General features: G+C 36.0%; 1 protein-coding gene across 1 annotated transcript in view; it reads right to left on the reverse strand.

Annotated features, from left to right (window-relative positions):
- Positions 1 to 20,899, reverse strand: part of MYO16 (myosin XVI) — a 944,954-nt gene that overhangs the window by 611,590 nt on the left and 312,465 nt on the right. The window contains exon 12 of the mRNA XM_053707787.1: positions 2,290 to 2,417. Coding sequence (XP_053563762.1) covers positions 2,290 to 2,417 — 128 coding nt within the window. The remainder of the gene's footprint in view (positions 1 to 2,289; positions 2,418 to 20,899) is intronic.

Genomic DNA, 20,899 nt, shown 5'->3' on the forward strand with positions numbered 1-20,899 from the left:
ACTATGTTTGCTAGCTAGACAAGGGATTTATTCTAGTCTGACATTTACAATTCATTAGTTGCAGAAATAATACCCAATCCCATTACCATACTAAACTTGGGTGAGAATAGGAAAAACATCAATGGGGTGAACATAACAGAAGAAACACTAAACATTATCTTAGAGGCTCAGGTGACACACCAATCCACACACTCAGTGCATCACAGAGAGATGCACAATAAATATATCCAGCTTAGACATATTATTGCTAATTTGAGAACAAGTGAGATATATCAATGCCTTAAAGGGACAGTCAAGTCAAAATTAAACTTTCATGATTCAACTAAAGCATACTATTGCAACCCCTTGACGGTCAACGATATATGGGGGATTAAGGAACTATAGAGGATTTTGGCATTCAAGCCAAGTGTTGAATTAAACACTAACTAATCAATATAAATGGGTAAAATATTAACACTTTATTAACATATATGCGAATGGACGGAGCAACACTTCCGCAAATGATCCTGCACTGCCATGGCAACGAATGTGTATAAGAAGCGTGAATACAGGCTGGGCTGGCCCAATGCCCTGATGAAGTCACGTTTGAGTGACAGAAATTGCGTCAGTGGACGTGGCCTAGGAGTTCTCGTGTGTGGTTCAATACAGCATTACTAACCAGTGGATTTTAGTGATACCGCAGCTGATACATTGTTGCAAACAATGAGAGTTATTGTTACAAAGGGCTCTAGTAACATAAGGTTCTGTAATCAAATAGTGTTGTACTGATCGTACTTTGAATAACATATTGTTACTAATTGGTTTAATATTTAACCACCTAGCAACTTTGGGAATATAAAAGCCTAAGCAGTACACTTTACATAGCTTTAACGTTGTATGATCTATCTCCACACAATATATTTACCTACCACAAGATATTACTATATTGGAAATTGTAATTATACTTAAGTATAAGGTTACAGCAACCAGGGTGTTAGAGATATATATTTCTCATCTCTACTTGTTATCACTTTGGAGTTACTGATAATATAGTAATACATAGGTAGGTCTCATTAGCCATCAACCAGTATGTGCTGCGCTGTGTGTTTGTAAGTCTGTATGCATTTATTATGGAGGAAATTAGCTAGAAATTGGCTGACTTTGTTCAATCAAAGCAGTATGCAGATAGGAGGCTGCCTTTGAGCACATAGGATGTATGAAACTGAATATGAATGATTTTACAGTTTGTTGATTAACACTGTGACTTACAGATAACCTTTATACCAGCTCTCCAGATCTATACTACAATACTGACCTAGCAGACAACCCACACTACTGTCTGGTCCACAAGGCCCTCATGTTTTTAATTTAAGACACCAATTATGGAACATTGATTAATATAGCGTTTGGAAGTGCCTATGCCCATCTCTAAGATTCCTCTTTGGTGTCTGACTCACTGTTTTGTCAATTCGCATATATGTTAATAAAGTGTTAATTTTTTACCCATTTATATCGGTCAACGATATACCCTATATATCACCGGTCTTTAAATGTAGGTTGGGGTGTCTATAGCATGGCTCTCACCACCAGTGGTGAGACTCCACTATTGCACAATGTCTGCATGATGGAGGGAGGTTTTTATAGCACAGTCTTTTCACTGGTGGGGACACTGGACTTTAGCAACCCATGGCATTTGATTTATATCCTTACCTTGAGACCTGTAGTGAGTTTACCTGCTTGCTAGACACATTGATGATAAATTGGATGCTAATATTCCTAGGCGATCCTCATGCTTCCTACCAGCACTGACTCATTGGAACCTATCTAGTTTAGATTAATATTGTGGCTTTAGTTAGTTCATCAATGTTAATGTTAATTAGTTAGCTAGCCTAGCTAGTCATTTATTTTCCTTTTTTATTTTAGTTATTCAAACTTATAACAATTTGAAAATATCTGTTAAGTGGGACTTAGACTGTAGTCTAAAGCTGGTATGGCACCTGTAAAATGTTTTCCCTTTATATTGTGTACGTGCTGATTTTGCATTATTTTATCATATGCAACCCTACTTGAGTCTTTATAACTTTTTCACCTTTCTTTATTTTTAAGTGACAAAATTGGAAAATTCCCGAGTGGGAACTAGACTAGTGTATGATTTTGTAATGACATCTTCAAAATTATTTCTTTTTTTGTACTATACTCTCACTGATAGCGTATTGTGATTTCCAAAACTTTCTTTTTTTTTATTCCACTTGAATTTTGATAAATACAGAGATTTGTTAAAAAAAAAAAAAAAAAAAAAAAAGACTGTACCTTAAGACAAAACATTGCGGCCGCCGTTCCTGGAAAAGCATATGGTAAGCTCTCTCTGAACATGCAAAAACATGAGGAGGAAGTGAGGAACATAATCGCCCTGAGATGCTCCGGTATAACTGAGTGACCTGATAACAGAAAAGCAATAATAAAGTTAATATTTACCTGTGTCTTAAACCACATCCTTGTCTAATTTTGGAAATTGCATAGTGCAGTATGTGAAAAAAATGGTTAAAAACATACGGCTAGATTACGAGTTTTGCGGTATGAGTGAAAAAGCAGCATTAAGCCTCATAACGCTGCTTTTTCACTAACGCTGGTATTACAAGTCTTGCAGGTTTAGGGGCACCGCACACTTTTTTGGACATAACGCAAATTAACTTATGCAATGGGACTTCCACAGCGCCAGTATTACGAGTCTGCCTGGGAGGCCAAAAAGTGAGCGGTAGAGCCTATACCGCCAAGATCAATACCGTAAACTGAAAGTTACCGTAACATAAAACTCATAACTAAAGTGCTGAAAAGTACGCTAACACCCATAAACTACCTATTAACCCCTAAACCGAGGCCCTCCCGCATTGCAAACACTAAAATAAAATTATTAAACCCTAATCTGCCGCTCCCGACATAGCCGCCACTAGAATAAACATATTAACCCCTAAACCGCCAAACGCTCCGGCCTCACAAACACTAGTTTAATATTATTAACCCCTAATCTGCCACCCCCGACATCGCCGACATCTATATTATATTTATTAACCCCTAATCTGCCGCTCCCGACATCGCCGCCACTATAATAAACATATTAACCCCTAAACCTCCGTACTCCCGCCTGGCAAACACTATTTAAATATTATTAACCCCTAATCTGCCGCCCCTAACATTGCCGACACCTACCTACATTTATTAACCCCTAATCTGCCGCCCACAATGTCGCCGCCACTATACTAAATTTATTAACCCCTAAACCTAAGTCTAACCCTAACACCCCCTAACTTAAATATAATTAAAATAAATCTAAATAAAACCTACTATTAATAACTAAATAATTCCTATTTAAAACTAAATACTTACCTGTAAAATAAACCCTAAGCTTAGGTTTTATTGTAAGGTAGGTTAGGTATTATTTTACAGGCAAGTTTGTATTTATTTTAACTAGGTAGAATAGTTACTAAATAGTTATTAACTATTTACTAACTACCTAGCTAAAATAAATACAAATTTACCTGTAAAATAAAACCTAACCTGCCTTACAATAAAACCTAACCTTACACTACAATTAAATAAATTGCCTAAATGAAATACAATTACCTAAATTACAAAAAAAAAACACACTAAATTACACCAAAAAAAAGAAATGATCAGATATTTAAACTAATTACACTAATCTAATAGCCCTATCAAAATAAAAAAAAACCCTAGCCTAAACTAAACTACCAATAGCCCTTAAAAGGGCCTTCTGCTGGGCATTGCCCTAAAGAAATCAGCTCTTTTACCTGTAAAAAAATACAAACAACCCCCCAATAGTAAAACCAACCACCCACACAACCAACTCCTCAAATAAAATACTAACTAAATAAACCTAAACTCCCCATTGCCCTGAAAAGGGCATTTGGATGGGCATTTAGCTCTTTTTCAATTGCCCAAACCCCAAATCTAAAAATAAAACCCACCCAATAAACCCTTAATAAAAACTAACACTAACCCCTGAAGATCCACTTACAGTTTTGAAGACCCGACATCCATCTTCATCGAAGCCCGCAGAAGTCTTCATCCAAGTGGCCGAAGTCTTCATCCAAGCCTGCAGAAGTCTTCATCCAGACGGCTTGTTCTATCTTCCTCCATCCGGCACGGAGCGGCTCCATCTTCAAGACATCCGGCGCAGAGCTTCCTCTTCAAATGAAGTCTTCTTGCTGAATGAAGAATTCTATCAGACATTTGGAATTAAAGGTGAAAAAATCCTATTGGCTGATGCAATCAGTCAATAGGATTGAGCATCCATTCTATTGGCTGATTGGAACAGCCAATAGAATGCAAGCTCAATCCTATTGACTGATCGGATCAGCCAATAGGATTGAAGCTCAATCTTATTGGCTGATTGCATCAGCCAATAGGATTTTTTCACCTTTAATTCTGATTGGCTAATAGAATTCTATCAGCCAATCAGAATTCAAGGGACGCCATCTTGGATGATGTCATTAAAAGGAGCCTTCATTCATCGTTAGTCATCGGAAGAAGAGGATGCTCCGCACCGAATGTCTTGAAGATGGACCCGCTCCGCACCGGATGGATGAAGATAGAAGATGACGTCTGGATGAAGACTTCTGCCCGTCTTGAGGACCACTTCTTGCCGCTTCGCTGAGGAATTCTCCCGGCTTCGTTGAGGATGGATGTCCGGGCTTCGAAATTGTAAGTGGACCTTTGGGGGTTAGTGTTAGGTTTTTTTAAGGGTTTATTGGGCGGGTTTTAGTTTTAGATTAGGGCTTTTGATCAATTGAAAAAGAGTTAAATTCCCTTTTAAGGGCAATGCCCATACAAATTCCCTTTTCAGGCCAATGGGGAGCTTAGGTTTTTTTAGTTAGGATTTTATTTGGGGGTTGGTTGTGTGGGTGGTGGGTTTTACTGTTGGGGGGGTGTTTGTTTTTGTTTTTTTAAAGGTAAAAGAGCTGATTTATTTGGGGCAATGCCCTGCAAAAGGCCCTATTAAGGGCCATTGATAGTTTATTGTAGGCAAGGGTTTTTTTATTTTGCGGGGCTTTTTTATTTTAATAGGGCTATTAGATTAGGTGTAATTCTTTTTTATTTTTGATTGTGTGTTTTTTTTTCCTCGTAATAATGTTTAATATTATATTTAGTATATTTAGGCTAGGGTTTTTTTTTATTTTGGGGAGGCTTTTTTATTTTGATAGGGCTATTAGATTAGGTGTAATTAGTTTAATTATCTGACAATTTCTTTTTTTATTTTGTGCCATTTAGTGTATGTTTGTTTTTTGTAAATTAGGTAATTGTATTTAATTTAGGTAATTTATTTAATTTTAGTGTAATGTTAGGTGTTAGTGTAACTCGGGTTAGGTTTTTTTTACAGGTAGATTTGTATTTATTTTAACTAGGTAGTTAGTAAATAGTTAATAACTATTTAGTAACTATTCTACCTAGTTAAAATAAATACAAACTTGCCTGTAAAATAAAAATAAACCCTAAGCTAGCTACAATGTAACCATTAGTTATATTGTAGCTAGCTTAGCGTTTATTTTACAGGTAAGTATTTAGTTTTAAATAGGAATTATTTAGTTATTAATAGTAGATTTTATTTAGATTTATTTTAAATATATTTAAGTTAGGGGGTGTTAGGGTTAGACTTAGGTTTAGGGGTTAATAAATTAAATATAGTGGCGGCGACGTTGGGGGCAGCAGAATAGGGGTTAAAAATGTAGGTAGGTGTCGGCGATGATAGGGGCGGCAGATTAGGGGTTAATAATATTTAACTAGTGTTTGCGATGCGGGAGTGCGGCGGTTTAGGGGTTAATATATGTTTAATATAGTGGCGGCGATGTCGGGAACGGCAAATTAGGCGTTAAGTATAATGTAGGTGTCGGCGATGACGGGGGCGGCAGATTAGGGGTTAATAAGTGTAAGATTAGGGGTGTTTAGACTCGGGGTTCATGTTAGGGTGTTAGGTGTAAACATAAATTTTGTTTCCCCATAGGAATTAATGGGGCTGTGTTACTGAGCTTTACGCTGCTTTTTTGCAGGTGTTAGGCTTTTTTTCAGCCGGCTCTCCCCATTGATGTCTATGGGGAAATCGTGCATGAGCACGTAAAACCAGCTCACCGCTGACTTAAGCAGCGCTGGTATTGGAGTGCGGTATGGAGCACAATTTTGCTCTATGCTCACTTCTTGCCTGTTAACGCCGGGTTTATGAAAACCTGTAATACCAGCGCTGTAGGGAAGTGAGCGGTGACAATAGCTTGCAAGTTAGCACCGAGCAGCTCTTACCGCAAAACTCGTAATCTATCCGTTAATCTGTTATGAATGGTAACATTCTGTTCCTTTATAATGTTACTTAACAATAAAAACAACCAACCAATATCCCTGTTACATCTGCAATGTTCCATAGCTAAGTAACACATTATATTTTAATAACGACCTTGCTTGGTAAGCTGATTGCTGACTAATATTATTGTAATATGTGAAGTTAGCACCGAGCAGCTCTTAGCGCAAAACTCGTAATCTATCCGTTAATCTGTTATGAATGGTAACATTCTGTTCCTTTATAATGTTACTTAAAGGATTACTTTCTGTTATAATTTTTAAGCCAAACAACTAACATATTAAAGTTAATAAACATTAATTAAAACCTACTGACCTATATTTTCTCCAAAATGAAGTTTCATAATGTTATAAAAGTTATATCTTTTATTCCCCTATGATGTCACGTTATCCTGCCCACTATTTTCAGCACTGTGTGTTCAAAATACTTAAACCAATGAAATTGTGTTTAAAGCGCCATTTTGAAACCTAGGTATTGTAAACGGATTGGTACAGAGCAAAGGATACCCACGGAGTGGGTTTGGAAAACAATTAAATTTGCAGACAAGATTTATGATATACGGTAGAGATATGTTAATGAAATGCTATTGATAAAAAGCGTATTTGGGGTAGTTAGTTAGTAACAGGCATAGAAAATATTTACTTACAGTGGCCCTTTAACAATAAAAACAACCAACCAATATCCCTGTTACATCTGCAATGTTCCATAGCTAAGTAACACATTATAGTTTAATAACGACCTTGCTTGGTAAGTTGATTGCTGACTAATATTATTGTAATATGTGCGCAATAAACCCTATTATTATACTGCATTTTGTGTTGGTTCTCCCTTTTCTAGTTTAGTTGAGCCAAAAACTTTGTTTTGCTGAAAGCCAGACAAAACAACTGGCAATAAGTAAATCAATTAACTTAAAGGAAGACTGTATTAAAAAATCATCTATATGAAAGTGTGGCATGTAAACATGCACCTATAAGTTAATGAGCATTAGGGGGTTATCTATCAACCGTCAACTGTGTTGCATTCGCCGGCATCAATACGCTCACCTGACATCGGCTAATATCTCTGCCACGGATCTCAATACGCTTTCCTTATTTATAAAAAAAGCACGGGGTGATGAGCATTGAATGAGCATCGGGCTGTTGTTAAGTAGCAGTGATCGATCTCGCATCTATTCGGTTTTTCCACAACTTTATTCATACCCTGTCACTAAACGCCGCCACTATACTAAAATGTTTAACCCCTACCCCACCGCTCCCCGACATCGCCACAACCTAAATAAAATTATTAACCCCTATGCCGCCCCTCCCCGCCGCAACCTAAATAAAGTTATTAACCCCTATCCCTCCGCTTTCCGATCCCGCCGCAACCTAAATAAATGTATTAACCCCTAAACCTCTGGCCTCCCACATCACCACCACTAACTAAACCTATTAACCCCTAAACCATCAGTCCCCCACATCGCCATAAACTAAATTAAGTTATTAACCCCTATACCTAACAACCCCCTAACTTTAAATTAAAATTACAACATCCCTATCTTAATATAAATTAAAACTTACCTGCAGAATTAAAAGAAACTATTTTAAACTAATAATTAACTTACCCTAACTATTATACTACAATTAAATTAAACTACCAATTAAATAAACTAAATTACATATTAAAAAATAACCCTACTCAAATTATTTAAATATACTATTAAACCTTATTAAAAGTACTAAATTACAGAAAACAACAAACACTAAGTTACAAAAACAAACAAACACTAAATTACAAAAAATAAAAAAAAATGAATTATCAAAGACAATATAGAATTACACCTAATCTAATAGCCCTATCAAAATAAAAAAGCCCCCCCCCCAAAAAAAATAAAAAAAAACAATATTGGAATCGGAATGCAAGGGAAGCCACTTGCATTGAAGTTCTAGTTTACGGCAGTGAATGTATAAAGAGGATGCTCCGCGCCGGATGTCTTCAGGATGGACCTGCTCCTCGCTGGATGGATGAAGATAGAAGATGCCGTCTGCATGAAGACTTCTTGCTGCCTGGATGAGGACTTCTCTTCCTGGATGAAGATGGAAGAGGCCGCCCGAATGAAAACTTCTTGCCGCCTGGATGAGGACTTCTCTTCCTGGATGAAGATGGAAGAGGCCGCCCGAATGAAGACTTCTTGCCGCCTGGATGAGGACTTCTCTGGCTGGATGGATCCTTGAAGTGGGACTTCAGGTTTTTAAAGTTTTTTTGGGTGAGTTTTATTTTTAGATTAGATTTAGATTTAGATCTGGGCATGTAAAAGAGCTAAATGCCCTTTTAAGGGCAATGCCCCTACAAATTCCATTTCAGGGTAATGAGGAGCTTAGGTTATTTTAGATTTTTTATTTGGGCGGTTGGTTGGGTTGGTGGTGGGTTTAACTGTTGGAGGGGTGTTTGTATTTTTTTTTTTTCAGGTAAAAGATCTGATATCTTTGGGGCAATGCCCCACAAAAAGCCCTTTTAAGGGCCATTGATAGTTTATTGTAGGCTAGGGTTTTTTTATTTTGGGGGGCTTTTTTATTTTATTAGGGCTATTAGATTAGGTGTAATTCTTTTTTATTTTTGATTGTGTGTTTTTTTTTTTCCTCGTAATAATGTTTAATAGTATATTTAAATAATTTGAGTAGGGTTAGGTTTTTTAATATGTAATTTATTTTTTTTAATTGGTAGTTTAATTTAATTGTAGGATAATAGTTAGTGTAGGTTAATTCATAGTTTAAAATAGTTTATTTTAATTCTACAGGTTTAGGGGTTAATAGCTTCATTTAGTATATGGCGATGTGGTGGGCTGACAGTTTAGGGGTTAATAGGTTTAGTTAGTGGTGGTGATGTGGGAGACCAGAGGTTTAGGGGTTAATATGTTTATTTACGATGCGGCAATGATGGGGAGTGGCGGAATAGGGGTTAATAAATTTTATTTAGGTTGCAGCGATGTCGGGGGAGCAGATTAGGGGTGTTTAGACTCAGGGTTTATGTTAGGGTGTTAGGTGTAAACATTACTTATTTTATATCATAGAAATAAATTAGTTATATTTCTTTGTCTTGCAGCATCGAACATAAGCTTTCGCTGCTTTCAGACTCCCATTGATTTCTATGGCATCCGCGGCCTCCAGGGTTGCGGATTAAAAACCAGGTACGATGCGTCCAAATAGCTGTGAGCGTACCTGTTAAAAGTTTGATAACTTGGAAAAGTGTCAGATAGAGCCGGATATGTATTCATAACATCTGTAATGACATAAGCATCGATCTGTGTCGGATTGAGACCAGCGGATCGCATGTTACGTCACAAATTACAACTTTTGCCAGTCTGTAGGCTTTGATAACTAGGTGAGATCAATCTCGCAACAATTACGATGCGGAATTCCCGCATATTTACGGTTGACACGTTGATAGATAGGCCGCTCAGTATTAGTTTATTTGTAAGACATTTCATATATTCTATTTCTATGCTATTTTCCAGGATGATAAACTATATAGCTGCATAATTTATAACATTTCACAACAGTTAGAAAGATTTTTGGGGGAGTTTTCAGTATGTTTTATTTGATGGCATTTAACATTTTCAACTTTCTTTTTCTCCTTTGACTTCTGTAGGGGATTGCAAAAACACAATCACGATTTTTACATTTCAACTTTAAGCGTGATTTGGATTACCAATTGCGCATAATAGGTTTTTTTTACTTGTAATACGAGCGCAACCCGACTAGCGCAAAAAGTTTTACTCTAGCAAAGTTTTCGCAATTGCGAAAAAAAATATACCGCGCCACTTGTATTCTAGCCCAATATGTTTAAAACAATTTAAAAACAAAGGGTTCAAGTCACTCCGGGTTTTAAGCACAGATGACAGGTATAGTTGTACTACTAGCCGTATTTGCAATATTAGGCACTGCCAAAATCTACCATAAACACCGAGTCCACTGAACGTCTATGCTGGCACTACGCTCTACTCTTCTCTGTGACGTATCCAATTTCTTCTCCCAAGTATGTTTCTCCGTATGAAGATGTTTTTTTTTCATAAAGCGTTTCAAACCCCTAGCTCTGGTCTGTGTGATTATTCTGCTGCACATTTTAATATTATTACAGAGTAACACTATGAGGATTGTTTCTTTTTCATATTTTCTTTGAGGAAACTTCAAGAAGAACATTCCATCTTTTGCAACATTGTGACATACCAGACTATTTACAAAACTTATTTAAAGTATCTATTCCAAAAAATAAACATTCTCACTAAATTTATCACACAATTTTTATTTTTTACAATCATTTATTTTGGTTTGTGTTTTATCTTATGGTACACTTGTGATACAATTATTTTTTTATTTATTAAAGCAGAGAGCGTGCCTCTCTCCTTCATGATAAAACCTACCAGGTATTTAGTTGCGCAAGAGATCACTTCCCACCTAGGAGAACAAATAAGAACCCTTTTTTCAAGGACAGACTAGTCACTTTAGATGGTACATACAGGGATACAGGGTTTTGCCTTTAAGCACTTACCATTGCATGTGGTGTCACATACATCATTTTGGACTGGTAATGCATATAAATGACAAGGGGTCATCTAAAGACTAATATTAAATCTAATGGGGTGCATAGGGGTGACCCCCCAATGTTTTAGGTTGTAACCTTTATTTGTGCAAAATTATTTTTACATGTTTAATTACAACTTTTTATGATGGGATTTACATTTAATGAGTTTACAAATTTATACTGTCATTAATCTCAAAGATTATCTTTGAGGACCTAAATAGCCATATTATCACGAAAATGCACATCAAATATGTGTGCTTTAGTTTTTTTCTTTTCTTTTTTCTTTTTTTTTTTTTTTGTATATGTATTGTTTGTTTAGTACATGTGTGTGACATGCCTGTAGTGTGTGTGTGACTTGTGTAGCATATGAGACATGTGTTTAGTGAGTGTATTATGTGTTTATGTAATATATAGTGTTTGTGTGTGTGAAATGTAGTGCTTGTGTGGTGTGTTTAGTATTTGTGTGATATGTGTGTAGAATTCGTGTGTGTGTAGTTGATGTGTGTGTAGCTTCAGTGTTGTGTGTGCATGGGTAGTATATGTGTATTTGTGCAGTGTGACTTCCACTTTGTTCATTCATAAATGCTACAGGCAGTGACATTCCCAGGGGGACCACGGGATACTAGCCCCCCCTGCAGTGATTAGTATGAAATCAATTTACCTCAGTTTTCTGCATTTCCAGTCAATTGGTGCCTACAAATATATATATATATATATATATATATATATATATATATATATATATATATATATATATATATATATATATATATATATATATATATATATATATTCATACATGATTATAACCCAATATGTTGAGGCATTATCTTTAGCATAAATTATATATCCTATTAAGCAGATTTTTTTTTATACATTCATAGAGATAAGGCAGCATACGTATGCAAATACAATGGAGTATATACGGCAACTGATGTGCTGAACAAAATACCCAGCAGGTTATTACAAAATGATTAGACAATGAGGACCCTATTTTATAATGCTCTCTGGTCTGCTGAAATGCAAGTCTTGTCAGTACTGCAAGGTCCCCTCAAAGAAGTTTAGAAAGGGAAATGTTAGCTTGATAGTTGTTTATTTCAAGAAAAAACGAAAATGTTCTTTTGTGATTCAGACAGCCTTCCCTTTTAAAAAAGCTTCCAATTAACGTCTATAATCAAATTTGCTTCGTTCCCATGATATTCTGTGTTAAGGAGACACCTAGGGAGGCATTTGGAGCACTACATGGCCAGAAATAGTGCTGCTATCTAATGATCTTGCAAATGGGTAACATTCTTGCAAAACTACTGCCATATAGTGCTCCAGAAATGGGCCAGCTCCAAAACATACGTCCCTGCTTTTCAACAAAAGATAGCAAGAATACAAAGAAAGATTGCTAATAGAAGTAAATTCGAAAGTTGTTTAAAATCGCATGCTCTATCTATATCATAAAAGAAAAAATGTGGGTTTCATATCACTTTAATTGTTATAGATTTATAATATAGTTAGTAAATAATTGTATTAATAAGCTGTAATTGTACACTAATAACATGAGCTCCAGTGTCTTTGCTGATTAACAGCAAAATATAAAAACATAGGTTCATTTAACGTGAAATATAGCTACCCCCAATTCACAACCTAGGTATGGCAGTTAAATTGGAGGAAACAAAACAAGCTTGCTGTTTTACAGCCCATATTGCTAAGAGAGCTAATTATAAACCTGCTGAAATTGTGTCCTCTACACACATCCATGAACTCCATAGAAAGTAAAGGTCAGCATTGAAACGCTTAAAGCATAGGTCAACAGTGACACACTTACAGCGTTGACCTTTACTAGCTGCAAATACCTTCTAAGGATTCCATGGATGTGTGTAGAGGACACAATCTCATCAGGTTTGTGAATAGCTTTCTTAACAAGTGTCATTCTTTACAGGTGTAGCTAGGAAATATATTTACTAAAGCGGTTACTGTGAGAACTCCTGCTTGGTTGGTGTGGCAGCCGAGGGTTAGCGGGGTCATTTTTGTGCACATAGAGAAACAGATACTGCAATTGAATTCCTACCCTCTGTGCCCCCCTTTCCAGTGACCTAATGTGTTTTTGTTTCCCCTGGCTTGAATTAAAGTATTTACCGTAGTGTGCACAGTGACCCCAGAGCCACTGTCTCTGAGTCTGGCTGTTCTTACATAGAGGGGCAGTGAGATTACATTTGAATAGAACAGTGGAAAACATACCCACAGGACTGGGTGGAAAATAGCATTGAAGAGTCATAGTAATAAGGGGAATGATGCAAAATGATACAGCACACTGTGGCACACAGATAAAGAGATATTGGAGGGGATGCAGAAGCTTCAAAAAAGAATTACAGAGCACTATTAAAACATTGTCTTCCCTATTTTTGAAAACACAAGCAGCACCACAAAATATAAAACAAAGTAGCTAAATTACCACTATCCTTATGACAGGAAGTGAATGGGCATTAATTAAAGAGGTATCAGGGGAACTTAATCCTGCTCTAAATGGATCATTTATACAATCTGCTATGTTTAGTTTAAATGTGGACTCAGTTTACTCACCTCTGTGACAGCCATAGAGATTTTTCATAGGGCTGACTTTCTCCACTGAGTCTGCTATGTTTTGGTGGATTTCTCTTCAAATTAGCAAATAATACATCACTTGACTCTATGAGGCCGATTTATCCCGGCCCGAATGGGGCCGTATACCCCTGTTTATGCACAAGCCTTCAGGCTCGCCGGTAACAGGAGTTAAGAAGCAGCGTTCTTAAGACCACTGCTATTTAACTTGTACGCCTCCTCTGAGGCTGCGGACCTCAGACTGTCCGATCTCAAATGATCGGGTTGATTGACACCCTCTGCTAGTAGCCGATTGGCTGCAAATCTGCAGGGGGCGGCATTGCACAAGCAGTTCACCAGAACTGATTGTGCAATGATAAATGCCGACAGCGTATGCTATCGGCCGTTATCGATGTCTGGCGGACATGATTTGCTATAGCGGATCATGTCCGCCAGACACTTGATAAATCAGCCCCTATGAATATGTATTGTAGCCACATTTGAGTGCACTGATGAGCCAGATCATTTTTAGTTAAGCTGTTAATGTTTCTCATCAATACCAGAACACCAAAACCAACACCAACTAGAGAAGCATGATACCCAAATGTTGAATCACTTGACAGTGATGCAACATACCTGTAAAAAAAAGCCAACTAGTAAATATGATGTGAACATTTCTGTGTAAAATAGATATTTCACCTCAAAATGTCCTCAGTAGCCACATCCCACTATAAAGGAACTTTAAGTATCCAACCACAATGCTTGGCCCAGGACTTGCAAACATGTGCATCTAGTATGTGCAGTTACGGTCACTTTATTTCCCATATTCTTTATTTTTTTCCCACTATGCAGATGACGTAAAGAGAGTATCTCTGGATCACACAGCACTTTATCTGGTGAGCTGGAGAAATTTAAAGGTAAAATATAATCCTTTTTTTACATAAAGATGTTCATGTGACATTTAGTTGTCAGCTTTTTCATGAATTTAAACAATGTGCCTTTTTGCACAAGCTAATTTGTTAGTGTTAAAGAAATAAAGCAAAGACATAAACTTTGTACATAATTGTTAATATAGCAGATCTAATTGGATGCTTCTAACTGAAGGATTATGTGCCTAATATAGTATAGTTCTCCTTGAATAAAACATTTTTTTAACTCTACTAAAGAAAGCATTACTTTAAATTTCTAATAATAAAAATATTTTCTGATCCTACATTGCTGATATCCATATCAAGACTATGGGGCCTATTTATTAATGTGCGAGTATACACTCTCTGCATTTATCATTGCACCAGCAGTTCTTGTGAACTGGCAATGTTTGGCCGCCGCTTCAGAGCAGGCGGACAAGTTATTGAACAGCGAGCTTTAGAACGCTGCTTCATAACTTACGGAGAAATTGATAAATATATTTATCAAAACCATACAGAGCTTGATAAATATCCCCCTATGTATTTTGGGGTAATAAATTATATTATAATAAATTATAATTATAATTATTATTATAATTATAAATAATAATATATATATAATAATTATAAATAAATTATAAGTTGTTGAAATCTGACTATAATCCTAACAGATCTATAAAAAATTTCACAAGTAACAACATAATTTTCCTTTAGGAGATTGTGATACCTTTTAATGGACCACCAAAATATATATATATATTTTAATTCTATAAGCTTACAAGACTTTACAGGTATTTTCTTCAGATGTAGATAAAAGCTGTATGAAAAGGAGAAGCTTATAGGGACACTCAAGTCAAAATTAAACTTTCATTGTTCAGATAGAGCATGCAAAATAACTTTCCTGTTTACTTCCATTAACAAAATGTGCAAAGTCTTTGTATATTTAAACTGTTTGAGTCACCAGCTCTTACTGAGCATGTGCAAGAATTCACGGAATAAACGTGTATGCATTTGTGATTGGCTGATGGCTGTCACATGGTACATGTACACATTTGTGATTGGCTGATGGCTGTCACATGGTACAGGGGGAGTGGAAATAGATATAACTTTTAAAATTGTCAGAAAAAAAATCTACTACTCGTTTGAAGTTCAGACAAAAAGGCATATTTAACAAATGTCTGTCGGACCTGATCCGACATTGCGGATCAGGTCCGACAGACATCGCTGAATGCGGAGAGCAATACTCTCTCCGTATTCAGCATTGCACCAGCAGCTCACAAGAACTGATGGTGCAACGCCGCCCCCTGAAAACTCGCGGCCAATGGGCCACCAGCAGGGGGTGTCAATCAACCCGATCGTACTCGACCGGGTTGAATTCCGGCAATTCCTGTCCGCCTCATCGGAGCAGGCGGACAGGGTTATGGAGCAGCGGTCTTTGTGAGGCTTCAGGCTCACCAGAAACACAGTCCCCCAAGCTCCGTTTGGAGCTTGATAGATAGGCCCCTAAGTACTATTGCATTGTCTTGTTATTTTGCATTTGTTGATTATGCAAATCTACTGTGTTTACTGGTCCTTTAAAAGTCTTGTACATATAATAATAAAAAGGTGGTTCCCATGTAATTAGATTAACAGAAAGTAGGTCTTTTTCAATACTTTCCCATGAATGTAACCTTCAGATGTAGTAGGCAGGGCAGGGATTGGGAAAACCACCGACTGGGGCCCTGATATTCAAAGATTCTCCAGCTTAGAGAAAAATTGTAGTTCAGACTTCACAAAGGCTGAACTCACTTAATTTTCAAAAGAAAAAAAGCATAACTCTCCAGCACTGCAAAATCTCTCTCATTTATGTATTGTATGTGAAGCAGAGATAAGCCCAATGCAATATAACACTGCATGATATGAGAGTTTTGTTACACTTACACTTTGTGCATTGCATTTTATATTACTATACATTTCAGTTTGGGCCCTTTCAGTATTTTTGCTTTAAAGCTTCATACTTTCTCATTTGTATTTTAAAGCATTTAAATTTTGATCTAGCAGTATTTTTACACATTTGATTATGCTGTGAAAGTTTCTGTGTTACTTTAATAATTTAGGATCATACTTTGTATTTTTCTGTGTATCTTTTACAAATTACATTGCACTTATTGTATTTTTTCCATTGTAAACTGAAAGCTTCAGAAGTGGCAGGGACAGTACAGTTTCCTGACCTGAACAGGGGAGTTCCCAGGGTATATATGAAGCTCTCTCAAAAGTCTTGAGAAAATGTCTAAGCATTTTAAACAAGCTAGTCTCACTGATTTTGTCTCACCAGTTGTATGCAGGTGAAGGTTGCTAAAATAATCACAATACACTTTTTAACTAACAGAAAATAAATATATACTAAAATATAGACACAGTCAAGTTAAATTGTAGTGAAAACACTTCATTTTAATAAAGAATTGATGCAAATGGAGCATTTATATCAGCCCCAGGAGAGCTTGAGTTACCTTCTCTCTCCCATGTGAAAATTTGTATCCCAGAGAGCTTCATTACTTTCTATGGAGGGCTTTTCTCATCTCTCTGGGATTTCCAGGTTTCTCCCCTTTTCTTAGAAAATTCAGTACATTCTGCCCCTGTGAAGTCAGCACTATAATCTCTCTCCAAACTAGAGAATGTTTGAATATCTGGCCCATAGAAAGTTATGACGCTCTCTTGGGAACTGAAGCTGAGAGTTTTTCAGTTTTAATTTAAATGAAAGACATGCAAAGTTCAATCTAAATAGTAAAATGTACACATAAATACAAAAAGATGAGCCAAATTTGTTAAAGTTACATAGAAACTGTGAACTGAAGGTATAATCAGAATTTGTAAAATCCTAATCTTAAATACACTGCTGTAGACAAAATAAAATATAAAATAGAAAGTACAAAGTTTAAATGTAATAAAATGTAATCTGAAGTGTAAAGTGAAATAAAATAGAAAGCACAATGTGTAAATACAACAGATATGTTGTACTTGATTCAAGTCAGAAAGTCTAGAGTTAAAAAGCTTGATATATTTGAAATCCAATGTCCTTCGATCAAGGGTATTTTTAAAATTTCCCTTTAGGGTTAATACTTTTAAATCCTTTACATAGTGTCCAAGTTATGAAAAGTGTTTACCCACTGGGGTTCCTGTATCTGCATGGTCTATGCAGTGTCTGTGATGGTTCATACTTTTGTATAGGGGTTGTTTTATGTCACCTATATATTTCATATGAAGGCCTTTTTTGAAGGTATATGATCCTTTTACCTGCTTTTGGTGTGCTGTCTGTAAAGTGCTGTCTGTAGAATGGTTTGATTTTTGATGTGTTGACATGTGGCACATTTCTTCCTCTTGCACAGTAGTGTGTGTATGTTAGCAAGTTGCTTGTATCATAAGATTGGTGGTTCAGTTAACATGCTTCTGAGTTTCTTATTATTTAATATAGGTTGTAGTGGTCTCTCTTTTCTCTATATATTTCAAATGGTTGTGTAAGGGTATTTTTTTGCACGCTCAATTTCTCTGTCGCGCTGAGTGTCCTTATTGGATCATGGAGTCACAAAATTGGTCTCTTGTCCCCTCGCCCCAGAAAATACATTTGTATCGAATAGCTTGGCTATATATAACTGAATTCTTTATGTGGCTGGGGTGGAAACTGAAACTATGGAGGTATTTGTTGCAATATGTTGGTTTCTTGTACATTGTAGTTGTGATATTACCTTCTATACTGATATTAACTGTGGTATCTAAGAAATTTAAACTTTTAGTGGAGTGATCTAGGGTGAGATTAATGGTGGGGTGGAGATTATTATAGTCTTTGTGAAACTGTTTTAGTGCCATTTCCCCTTCAGTCCAAATAAGGAATATGTAGTCAAGGTAGTGAAGATATAACAGTGGTTTTATTTGTTGTTGATTGAGAAATTCCTCTTCCAAATTTAACATAAAAAGATTGTAATATTGGGGGGTCATACATGCTTCCATGTCTGTTCCCATGGTTTGTAGGAAGTGTTTTCCATTAAAGCAGACATTGTTATGTTTGAGGATGAATTATGCTAGGTGTAGTATAATGGAATTGGAAATATTCCTGTATCTTCCCTTTTGGAGAATAATTTATTTCAGGCTGTTAAACATCTATAAAAAACAGGATTAAGTTTCTTGGTATTTTTTTAATGCTGTTGAGTTTATTGATAAAGAGCCAGATTACAAGTGCATCGTTTATTAACGTTTGCTATATACGGTATGTAGATATATATATATATATATATATATATATATATATATATATATATATATATATATATATATATATATATATATATATATATATATATATATATATATAGAAGTGCAAAAGTCCAGCACTCACTATACCAAAGTTGCTGCGGGGTGCATCCCACTCAATATGTATATTCAGGCTAAAGAGAGCACTTGCCATGATTATCATGTCAAAAAATATTTTATTCCTTGTGAACGTTTTCAGGGAGTGACCCTGTCCTCAGACAAATTCAAATAATACAATAATAATACAATTTATTATTTGAATTTGTCTGAGGACGGGGTCACTCCCCGAAAACGTTCACAAGGAATACAATATTTTTTAACACGATAATGACGGCGAGTGCTCTCTTTAGCCTGGATATATATATATATATATATATATATATATATATATATATTAAAAGAAATATATATATATATATATATATATATATATATAAAAAGAAATATATATATATATATATATATGAATATATATTTATAAATACATAGAACATATTCTGCTATGTGCAGAACATAGACATGGGAAATATTTACAGTAAGTACACAGAATAACACTTTATTAAATATGAATATTGCATAAATTTGTTTTTACATGTTTTCATATACTTAAAGGGACATAATACTCATATGCTAAATCACTTGAAACGGATGCAGTATAACTGTAAAAAGCTGACAGGGAAATACCACCTGAGCATCTCTATATAAAAAAGGAAGATATTTTACCTCACAATTTCCTTAACTCACCAGAGTCAGTGCTTTGTAAAAGTTATACATTAGCTTTTGTACAGCTGCAGGTAAAAAATAAATAAAAAAATGACGAAATGAACAGCAGCCAATCAGCATTAACAGTGCTGAGGTCATGAACTCTTTTACTGTGATCTCATGAGATTTGACTTAACTCTCATGAGATTTCATAGTAAACTTACTTACTGAATAGGGAAATAACATATGTGTGCATGAGGCTCACTCCCTTGCCTGTCCCGGGACAGACATACTAATTTGCTGCTTAAAGTCCTTTGCGATAGGGTGTGAACGCTTAGGACATTTAAAAAAATAAAATAATAAAAAATAATTTTCTTTTTTGCATAGAGATGTTCAGGTGATATTTTCTAGCTATGCCGCATCACTTTCAAGTGTTTTAACATTTGGGTATTATGACCCTTTAGCTGCAAATCGCTCCAATGCACTTCAATATATATGTCTATGAATGTGTCTATAAATACATATGCACACACACACTCATATACAGAATATATATATATATATATATATATATATATATATATATATATATATATATATATATATATATATATTTAGAGATGTGTATGTATGTATCTCGATGTTAATGCCCTTTGTCTGCCTTTTTTTTCTAATGTCTGAGATGTCATATCTTTGAGGCTTTATAACTTTTGAGATAGTAGTTATTAGATAGTAAATAGTGCTATTATGAGTGTAACTGTACTTTGTTATGTATTTTTGATGTGCTTTGTGTAACTTTTTAACAGTTAACCAGAGCTCTGAGGATGCAGTAATCATTCTAGCGTAAATCACAATTGCGCTCAAGCAATTGCATTTAATTTCAACTCATAATGCCAGCGATAAACCTGACGAGTGCAAACATTCGCGATAAACCCCTTATCGCAGAAAAGTTAGAGCTCCACTCATAATCTGGCCCAAAGTCAGTGGTGTCCTGTAGTAATTTATTTGTAGCATGCACGAGGGCTTCAGTATGCGTTCAATGACTCCTGATATGTTTTCTGTAAGTGTATTGATGCCAGAGATTATAAGATGGTGTGGGTTACCTGGTTTGTGTATCTTTTGAAGCATAAAAAAATTGCCTGGGGATAGGGGAATCTGGTATTAGTGTTAGGAGTAGTGATGTCGCGAATAGTTCGCCGGCGAATAGTTCCCGGCGAACATAGCATGTTCACGTTCGCCGCGGTGGGCGAACATATGCGATGTTCGATCCGCCCCCTATTCGCCATCATTGAGTAAAACTTTGACCCTGTACCTCACAGTCAGCAGGCACATTCCAGCCAATCAGCAGCAGACCCTCCCTCCCAGACCGTCCTACCTCCTGGACAGCATCCATTTTAGATTCATTCGGAAGCTGCATTCTTAGTGAGAGGAGAGACAGTGTAGCTGTTGCTGATTTAATAGGGAAATCGATAGCTAGGCTAGTGTATTCAGTGTCCACTACAGTCCAGAAGGACTCATCTCATCTCTGCTGTAAGGA

This window comes from Bombina bombina, chromosome 3, assembly GCF_027579735.1.
Source record: "Bombina bombina isolate aBomBom1 chromosome 3, aBomBom1.pri, whole genome shotgun sequence".
NCBI classification, from domain to species: Eukaryota; Metazoa; Chordata; class Amphibia; order Anura; family Bombinatoridae; genus Bombina; species Bombina bombina.